The sequence below is a fragment of the Salminus brasiliensis genome, chromosome 10 (genome assembly GCF_030463535.1).
Source record: "Salminus brasiliensis chromosome 10, fSalBra1.hap2, whole genome shotgun sequence".
Classification (NCBI taxonomy): Eukaryota; Metazoa; Chordata; class Actinopteri; order Characiformes; family Bryconidae; genus Salminus; species Salminus brasiliensis.
The window spans coordinates 17,533,252-17,543,405 of record NC_132887.1 but is presented as its reverse complement, the minus strand read 5'-3'; the positions used below and the strand labels follow the sequence as shown (position 1 = coordinate 17,543,405).

The 10,154-nt window shown below is 40.2% G+C and overlaps 1 protein-coding gene across 1 annotated transcript; it reads left to right on the top strand.

Annotated features, from left to right (window-relative positions):
• Positions 1-842: 842 nt before the first annotated feature.
• Positions 843-9,432, top strand: msh4 (mutS homolog 4). Its single transcript, XM_072689538.1, has 21 exons — positions 843-1,107; positions 1,345-1,479; positions 1,779-1,942; positions 2,790-2,900; positions 3,178-3,293; positions 3,771-3,944; positions 4,420-4,546; positions 4,634-4,676; positions 4,840-4,907; positions 5,206-5,280; positions 5,413-5,477; positions 5,834-6,003; positions 6,119-6,255; positions 6,353-6,456; positions 6,857-6,981; positions 7,163-7,363; positions 7,534-7,652; positions 8,251-8,379; positions 8,504-8,678; positions 8,820-8,908; positions 9,069-9,432. Exons 1-21 carry the CDS (start codon positions 843-845, stop codon positions 9,255-9,257), a joined length of 2,781 nt encoding a protein of 926 aa, XP_072545639.1. The 3' UTR covers positions 9,258-9,432.
• Positions 9,433-10,154: the final 722 nt, after the last annotated feature.

The window sequence follows — 10,154 nt, the reverse complement described above, 5'->3', positions numbered from 1 at the left end:
ACCCTGTCACCGGGTCATTAGTTACTTTTTTTGGGACCACTTTTGGTAGGTACTGACCACAGCACACAAAAAAGACCTCACAATTTGGCTCTTGTCAAAGTGACTCAGTCCATTATGCTTGCCATCTGGCAGCCCAGATGATGAGGATGGTGCCAGTATGGCTTCACGTACTATCTGACTATATCAGATCAATATCTGATTGATATCAGGGTAATTATAACTTAAGTTAAATACTTTAAGTTAAATCAAGGTGAAATCATTTTATTTGAATTACAGTTCACACTTCTGTACCACTCAAGCAAATATTAACTGTAAGCTCAGATTGTAAGAAGTTCACACACACACACACACACACACACGAAGAATGATCACTAAAGCGATAATGTATATTAATATATGTAGTACATTCGCGCATGCGCAGATCAGGTAGGCAGGACATCGATGGGTAGCACATCTCGACAAAACACAATTATTGTATACCAGTGCGTACAGGTGCTACACCGAAATCGGCGACTGCTGAATTCTACAGGGAGCTCTTCCGCGCCCCCTACAATCACAGAATTCGGTGGTCACACATTTCGGTGTAGCACCGGTCCACTTAGGGCATTGCGTATAAAATACTAATATATTAATTGCGACCCCAATGACTATTAGGGTGGTCTGAGCTCACACACAGCATGCTTGGTGTAAAAGTGTAGTTTATCTAGCTCAGTCAGTCACTAGAGGGCGTGAAAGGTTAGCTAGCTACTGTTAGCTTCACGATTGCATGAGTTACCGTTAATTTACAGTCCTAAATTCGCGGGCTTTTCACCACTGCTTGTGTTTGTAAGGGCAGGGCAGCTATGAATGCACACATGCTCCGAAGTAGCACTGAAGAAGTAACGGCCAGCTGTAGCTCAGATACCGGCACAAGCATCTTGACACCTCCTGACCGCCGCTTTACTCGAGCTCCGTTCACACGGCTTCAGGACACCGGCCCAACGCCGTCTCCTTTATCCACCTCCTACGGCTCTGATGGTGTCAGTGTTGCTTCATGTTCTGGGTCAACTCCCGCGGCTACTGCTGGCGCCAGAGTACCAGACTCACACGAAACACCAGTCAGAGCAGGTAACTAGCGTTAGATAAACATCAACGAGAATGTAGCACTGTTAGCTAGCTAATTTTAGCTCACGGGCTCCCCCTACATAGCTAGCTAAGTTAGCCAGTTATTCCTAGCTAGCTTTGTACCTACAAGTAGCTAGCTAGCTAATTAGCTAACATTAGCTTTGGTGCAGTAGTGAGTTCATCTGGTCAATTTATGCACAGCTTTTACTGGATCTGAGGCCCTGAATTCTCTGTATTTAGGTGTAAAGAGATTAAGCTCCTCTGGTTCTCCATGGCCCGTCAGTGGTGCTCAGAGCTCCAGCAGTCTGCCCGGGAGGACCCCCGGATCGACGGGGCGCACGATCCCTGGACGAATAGCTCAGAGGGAGCTCAACAGTGAGTTTAACAGGATAAGAGACACATAAACATTTACTTTCTGGACCTGATTGTGCCAACAGTGTTCTGAAACAGTATGATCTTAATTGTTATCCACATTGACAGAATGAACCCATACAGCACATTTAGTCATTTTTCAGGGTTTAACTGAAAATCAGGATGAAAAGTATTTGATATAAAAATCGCCACACAAAAACAACAACAAAAACCACATTTGTGCTTCTATAAGTTTGAGGTGCATTATGTTTTGGAGACTAAAGCAAAGAGAATAAGCTCACTTTACTCTTGTGCTCATGTAGTGACAACGTCTTCATCTGCAACCTTGTCTCATTCTGCCTCTGTGATCGTGGCTCTGGTGGAGGGCCGAGGTTTAGCCCGAGGAGAGGTTGGCCTGTCCAGCATCAATGTGAAATCCCCTGAGCTGGTTCTCTCCCAGTTTGCAGACACTGGGACGTATGCAAAGGTACGGTTGGTGTGGCACAACAGATAACACCACTACCTGCCACTGAGCTACCACACCACGTGGGAGACTGGGGTTCGATCCCTGGTCTGGGTGACTATGCTGCGCTACACCAATGAGAGTCATTGGGCAAGACTCCTAACACTACATTGGCCCACCTCTGTAATACGAGTAACCTTGTAAGTCGCTCTGGATAAGAGCGTCAGCTAAATACCATAATACCATAATTACCATAAATGTAAAAGGCCAACCTTTTAGCCTACAGCTTGGGCTGGAAAATTGTGGGTACTAAACAAAAATAAATCACTAGGCAGATATGGATTAATGGAAATAAATGTTTGGATTTTTATCATTTGCTGAACGCTAATGTGCATGTGTGCCACACAGGCCAGCAAAGCATTTGTCACAATGACTAAATATTTAATTACAATTAAGAAATATTCCTGAAATTACACTAAATAAAATGTATGTAGACCTGTTCTCTTAAATAGATGATTCATCTGCCTATATCACACCAACAATTTCACAGATTACCAAATTTGACATTTTTAATTGCTAATTTTGATATTTACACTTTAACTACTGCCATGTACATACCTTATATGAACAGTAAGTCTTTGTGCAGTAACCAAAGCTAAGTGTCACTGTTTTTTCTTGTAATGTATGTGAACTCAACATAGCTTTCCTTCTAGTGTAAGTAAAAGATAACAAATAATAACATTTGTTCAGGGTTTGCTTTTGTACTTTATTTGACTGGATGTGTTGTTTAAAGACTTATTCTCTGTAGAGTAAGAAAATGAGTGTCTCTGTGATACTGCAGGTTTATATACATTGTCTAAAATCAATGCAGGTCATTACCAAACTCCATATCATGATGCCACTTGAGATTCTCATGCCAGACAGTGCTAGTGAGAAAGGCCAGGGGACCAAGCTGTACAACCTCATCACAGAAAACTTCCCGGTACAGATATGCTTCTGCTTGTTTACTGCGTCTGGTTAAAAATCAGGGGTGGATCTTTTACACAGAACAGCAGAGGTTTCAGCCTTGTGTATTAAAGGCACAGCTAAGTATCAGCTATCAGTCTCAACACAATGAACATGATTAAGCTGACGATAATGTTTTTTTAATTGGTTCATTTCTGTTAAATCCATGTAACTGAATTGTAATGTGTTCATGTAAAGTTGTTCAAATGTACAAAATGAATGCACAGTGTAGTGTATCCCCTCTTCTGCCCCAGTCGGTATCTTTCACTGCCATTCAGAGGAAGTACTTTAATGAAAGGAAAGGACTGGAATACATCCAGCAGCTCTGTGCTCCTGAGTTTAGCACTGTCCTTATGGAAGTACAATCCAAGTATGCATCACACTCATTTATTCACTGACCTAAGATCAGAAAATATCATGTACGATTACATAAAATACATTTCTCTTGCTGTTTATTTAATTTTAGTTTTGAGATCCACTTATGTTTTTGTCGCTTAATCTGCTAAAAACAGTCCTAAGTATTTACACAGCCACATTTTGACTTCTGTTCTCTTTGCTAATCCACCTTTTTATGCATTTGAATAAACTGTGCTAATTGGCTGCCCTGTAATGTGCCTTATTCTAAAAACAAAAAGGCCAGGCTGTAACATTAGAATTGGTGGGCTACATTGCTGTAGGCTGCATAGACATGTACATATAACTATTATCTTATAAAAAAAATAAACTGTTTTAATGATATAAGCCCTTTAATCTGTAGGTGGCTAGTAATGTCATATTCCATGCTAATGATCGTACTTGTTTAAGGTGCAGTTTTGGTTTGTGTTATGACACCATTTCCTTTCTGTAGGTACTACTGCCTTGCATCTGCATCTGCCCTTCTTAAGTATTTTGAGTTCATTCAGAACTCTGTCTATGCACCCAAGTCTCTGAAAGTGAGCTTCACTGGCAGTGAGCAGACTACTATGATTGACTCTGTTTCAGCCAAGAACCTGGAGCTAGTGATTAACAACAGGGACCAAAGGTTAGAGACTATAAGCATATAACTGTAAGTCTGCTATGTATATATGCACACAGACTGGCCACTTCATTAACACCAACTCTACACTCATTGTTTAATTTAACAGCCCCACTTACCCTACATGAGCACTTTGTAGTTCTATAATTACTGACTGTAGTCCATCTGTTTCTCTGCATACTTTCTTAGCCTCTTAGGACCCTACATGACCACAGAGAATGACCCACCACCCAAAGAATACCTACTCTGTGGTGGTCCTGACCATTGTGGTGAAAGGAGGAAAACCGAGTATGCTTAGAAACAGATGGACAACGCTCTGGAATTATAGAATTACACAGTGCTCTTGTATGAAAAGTGGAGCTGATAAAATGTTTTTTTTTCAGTGCTTTGTAATATCTTATGGTAGCATATGCTGAAATAGACTGCGGATTCACATTGACATTTAGAGAGCAAAGAATTGATATGTTCTAATGTTTATTAGTGATCACACTCTGTTTGGTGTCTTGAACTACACCAAAACTCCTGGTGGTGGGAGAAGACTTTGCTCCAACATTCTGGAGCCCTTGTTGGATGTTGACACCATTAGCACACGCCTTGACACCATACAGGTGAACAATCTGCCATATGTAGTTGCTAACATACAGCAATTCCTTCTAAGCATGTATTAATTCAGTGTCTCTTTGGTCCATTTGCAGGAACTGTTGCAGGATGAGGAACTCTTCTTTGGTCTGAAGAACGGTAAGGCTTTTTGTTTTCTAAGATAATTTTCTGGTGTTTGTTTTGCTGGCAAATTCTTGTACCGTATTTGATCTACTAGTAAGTATATTGTATATTGTATTGCGCGAAAGAAACTGAACAGTTATGCGTGGAGTGGTAATGGCTGGTACTATTTTATTTGCAGCAATTACACACTTCTTGGATGTAGATGAGCTGCTTTCTTCCCTTGTTCAGGTCCCCAAGCAAGAGACGGTACAGTCTATATGGAGAATATGCTTTTATTTTATGGATGTAGTTACAGACATTGTTTTGGGTTTAGACTTTCTTGTGTTGACATATTTTAAAGCACAGGTAAAACAAATAGTTTTAGTCATATCACCTTCTACTAGCTATTGTTACATAGGTTCTTAATGAGATTCAGAACTGTGTCTTTGCAGCCTGCTTGACTGTAAGACTGCTAACCGATAGAACTAGAAAACTAGTGCATGAAGAAGAAGAGATTAATAGGTCTACTGTGCTCAACTCCCCTTGTTTCTTCCATGTCATATAGGTAGCAGTGGCTGAGGCAAAGATAATGCATGTCATTCAGCTGAAACGCACCCTAGAACAGATTGCTCCACTGAAGGTGAGAACTGGTGTGTTCATAACTGTCAACACAAGATATATATTCTGAGTCATGGTTTGATATGGTCAGGATCAGTGTGAGAATGGCTCTCAGAAAAAATTTGCAGATCATACATAGCTCTCTTTCTGACAGGAGGTGTTGAAGGATGCTAAAACAGCCTTGCTGAAAGCATATTACACCTCACTGGAAGATGGCAGGTAATAAATACACACATACCATTTGGTTAAGTGTTTTGTTATAAGTGGAGCTCTTGTACAGTTTTTTTTTTATTGGGATACTATCAGCAAAATATGCTGGATTGGATATCAGAGAGGAAAAATAGAATTAATTATTTGTAATAGTTAGAAATCTAGCTGTAGATGGCACAGAATTAGTCCCAGGTGTAAGCAGTTAAATATTATATGTATATACTATACTATATGTTATATATTACTATATATTGTAGATATATACATTTTACATAAAATATTTAGAATATTGAGTTGGTACTAGTTGATACTGAAGAGTAGTTTTTAATTTGCGAAAGTTTTGCTTGCGGCTTCTCTTGGCACAGGTTTAACAGCATTTTGGCTGAGATCAAAACAGTGATCAATGATGACACCACCTACCTGAAGGGCAGTCTGAACATGCGCACCCAGAAGTGCTATGCTGTGCGCCCTGATGTCAATGAATTCCTAGACATTGCACGGCGAGCCTACACTGAGGTAGTGGACGACATAGCAGGTGAGCTGATGCTGTTGTGGTAGATGTGATAAATTCTTTGTGTATGATTTGACTGAAGTGATTCCAGCTAAAGTATAATAATTTTTATAATATAATATAGTATCTGTCTGCTCAGGATTGGTAGATCAGCTTGGAGAGAAGTACGGCCTGCCCCTGCGCACGAGTTTCAGTACTGCTCGCAGCTTCTTTATACAACTAAAGTTAGATGGTGTGGTCTTGCCTCATGGACAGCTCCCAGGGGAATTTATTAAAGTAAGCAATGAAGGTGTTTTTTTTTTTTTTTCTTCTTCAAAAACTAGAAAATAGAAAATGTTAGAACAAACTAAAGGGCCTAATGTGTTCACTGTAGGTAGCCAGACAGAAAAACATCTACAGCTTCACCACTTTAGACCTGATGAAGATGAATGATCGCTGTGAAGAGGCCCTGAAGGAGATCTTTCACATGTCTTATGTGTGAGCATGCGGCAAACTCGCATCTTGCCTTGAGGGTGTACTCATACTAGGCCCAATTGCCTTTTTTACTTTTTCCTGGTTGCCTTGTCGAACCTCTTCTCAAGGAAGCTCAGCATTAGCAGTTACCGTCTAATACCTAGATTAGTCCAGTCAATCCTTCATTACAGTAAATGGGGCGAGCTGAAGATATCCATACAGTGGCTGAAGTTCACAGAGAAGTAACACCCAAACCTGTGTCCCTCTGAAAGCAACACATTAATCTTACTTTTTAAAGTATGTCTTTTGCATTAACCACAAGAGAACCTGCAGTTCTGATCTATTGAATTTAATCTATTAAATTAATCTATTAAATATGAAGATTATTAAAAACAGACACTTTCTTCACACCCTATTTCTGCAGGGTAGTATGCCGCCTACTCACTGGAGTATATGAGCAGATCCATTGTTTGTATAAGCTGTCTGATGCTGTGTCCATGCTGGATATGTTGCTCTCCCTGGCTAATGCTTGCACAGTCTCAGACTACGGTAGGCAGCAAAATAACACATACATGATTTAAATATTAAATGCTCCAGATTATAAATATATTTATATGTAAATATCTTAAAATATATACACTGAAAAAATTAAATACCTTAAGAACAAAGATCCATCCATTGTAGTGTGAAGCTTGATACCATTTCTCTGTGTGCTTGCTGTTTCTTTCAGTGCGCCCTGAGTTCACTGACACACTAGCGATAAAGCAAGGCCGCCATCCTATCCTGGAACGCATTGCTGGCAAGCAGCCCATCTCCAACAACAGCTACATCTCTGAAGGAAGCAACTTTGTTATTATCACTGGCCCCAACATGAGCGGGAAGTCTACCTACCTTAAACAAGTGGCCCTTTGCCAAATAATGGCTCAGATAGGTAACTGGGCTTGCTCTTGGAATCGGTTTGTGTTTGACTATGCAGTTTCCTATCTTGAACTTGTAATGTTAGGGTATATAAGATATCTCTATGTAATAAAATAAGAGTAGAGCTTTGTTACCTGCATTTATGATGCAGTAACTTCTATTCCCTCTTCTCTATTGCTTCAGGGTCGTTTGTGCCTGCTGATTATGCCTCCTTCCGTGTTGCTGATCAGATATTCACTCGAATAGGAGTAGATGATGATTTTGAGACTAACTCCTCAACATTTATGGCTGAGATGAAAGAGGTAAATGACAAAATCATACATACGCGGTATGTTTAAATGTTTGTGGACAACCTTTCTAAGTCATGCATTCAGCTACATTAAGCACCCATTGCTGATACAGATGGGCAAATGCATACTGGTACAGTTTGTCTAGTACCTGTAGAGAAGTACTACCAATAGAATTTGAGACTTGAGCAGATAAACATGAACCTATTGGCACCATGCCTAATGCCAGGCGTAGGGTAGAGGGATTTAAAGCCCTGCAGCATTAAGTTGTGGAGCAGGGGATCTGTGTCCTCTAGAATGATGGTGGTACATTTGGGATGAGTCGGGGTTGAGGGGGGGTGGTGATCATCCAACATCCTGACCTCACTAACGCTCTTGTGGCTGAATGCAATCAAATCCTCACAGAAATGCTCATCCAATATCTAGTAAAAGGCCCATCCCTGGACAATAGAGATGGTTACTCAAAAAAAAAGCAAAATAAACTTCATTGTTTTAAGAAACAAAAATAGAAATGAGCAGATGCCCCAATACTGTTGTCCATATAGTGTATGAACTGCTATATACTGTAATACTATCATACTACTACATTTACATTTGTGTACTGTACTGTCAGGCGTCATACATAACACACACTGCAAGTGACCGGTCACTGATTATTATCGACGAGCTGGGTCGTGGCACCAGTGCTGAGGAGGGCATCGGCATCTGCCACGCAGTTTGTGAATTCCTCATCAATCTCAAGGTATTGTAGTGTGCATTCAAAAATTTTGTTCTGATCATTTTTGACTTGCTAGCAATAGATTTTTACAAACAGCATAAACAAACAATACAACTGCTTCACTTTCTGCTTTCTGTGGGTCTTTCAGGCATTCAGTCTGTTTGCTACCCACTTCTTGGAGCTGTGTCAGTTGGAGACTCTGTATCCCAATGTGGAGAACCAGCACATGCAGGTTCAGCACATCCGGAGGGATGACAGCAGCACAGAGAGCGTGGTCTACACCTATCTGCTGACTCGGGGCTGTTCTGAGGAACGCAATTACGGTAGTCTGAGTCTTTCTACTGAGAGATTAATGTTTAAGAAACAGCATTGAAATGACTTATCAATTAATTAACTAAACAAAATCTGAAAATCACACATTGTGTTTGCATCTTTAAAAACTTTATTTTTGTTTGCTGTTTAAGGGATAAGAGCAGCAGAGATGACCTCCATGCCACTATCTACCATTCAGGAGGCCAAGTCTATTGCAGCCAATGTCAGCCAAAAGTTATGGGTAAATTTGAAGATTGTCATTTGATATCTTACATACATGGTTATTTTGACTGTATGATAATTCAGTGCCTCAGTGACATATTAAGACAAGCTGGATATTTGTACATTTGTACTGTACATGAGAACTGCAATCCATCGTACTCTTTCTCCTGAACCCCTAGGCTAAGCATCATAGTGACCCAGCCACACAACGAGAGAAAGCAGACTATCATCTTGCCATGAGATTGGTGCAGACTGCACGAAACTCCAGGCTGGATTCTGACGGCCTGCGACTTTACCTGAAGGGTCTAAAGAGACAGCATGAGGCAGAGTTAAAAAACATCTCTGAGTCCATGGACATGGAGGAGTGAAACCTGCCTGATTTATCAGAGACACAGGACTAATGCCAATGTTTAAGCAAAAACTACAGGATCTTCTAAGCACCAATGACAATGATATTACAGAGCTAAATTTAAAGAGCTAATGTTAAATTTTACTTTTTGTTCCTTACGGTTTAGTAAGTATAGCCTCTTATGTTTTCTTATGGTAGGTTTATATAACTCTGTTAAGCAGTTAATGCTAAATCTTATTTGGAGATTGTCCCATCAGTATAGTGTTTATTTAATGTATATTTAAAATAAATTTTGTATTTAAACGTTGTCTCAAATTTAAAATTACTCAAGCTCTGCAAACATCAATCATGGTCATTGTCAAAAAAAATAACAACCATAAAATACACTGCTGGCATTTACAACGTATTCATGGCAGTTGTGGTCACAACGTCCGAGTGAATCGAGACCCTGATTACTTCAGCAAATAAGGAAACCACGGTCAGAGCAGCATCGAGGGTGGAGCTAGACTCACTTATCGCGAGAAGCTTCGCTGGAACCTCCCTCGACGCGAGGTCGGCTGTAATTCGTCCTCCCTGGATGGGCTTGGCTCTAGCCGTACGGTAGTGTTTGGAAGTACGATTCAGTTGATCGAACCGATTCTTTTGAACTGTCAGTTTAAATGTTTAAATGTTTGATTCAACAACACTGATTCAGACGTCAAATCAATGTCTGGGTCCAAAACGCATGTGATAATTGTCCTTTCTAATGGCGGCGTACATTTTTTACATACTCTTTAGCACGGCAGAACGAGATTTTGGACATGGCAATCTTTTAGTCTGTGTTTTTCAAACAATAAAAATAAATTTAGTGAGCAATATCGCTAATTCTATTCGTTAACGGAGTCAGATTTCATAAAGCAAATAAAAAAAAGCCAGA

Excerpts from the sequence above, each read along its gene's own strand:
- msh4 (XM_072689538.1), top strand. The coding sequence starts at position 843 with ATGAATGCACACATGCTCCGAAGTAGCACTGAAGAAGTAACGGCCAGC. Across the intron at positions 5,478-5,833 it reads ACCTCACTGGAAGATGGCAG|GTTTAACAGCATTTTGGCTG; the intron begins GTAATAAATACA and ends CTCTTGGCACAG. Across the intron at positions 8,380-8,503 it reads AATTCCTCATCAATCTCAAG|GCATTCAGTCTGTTTGCTAC; the intron begins GTATTGTAGTGT and ends TGGGTCTTTCAG.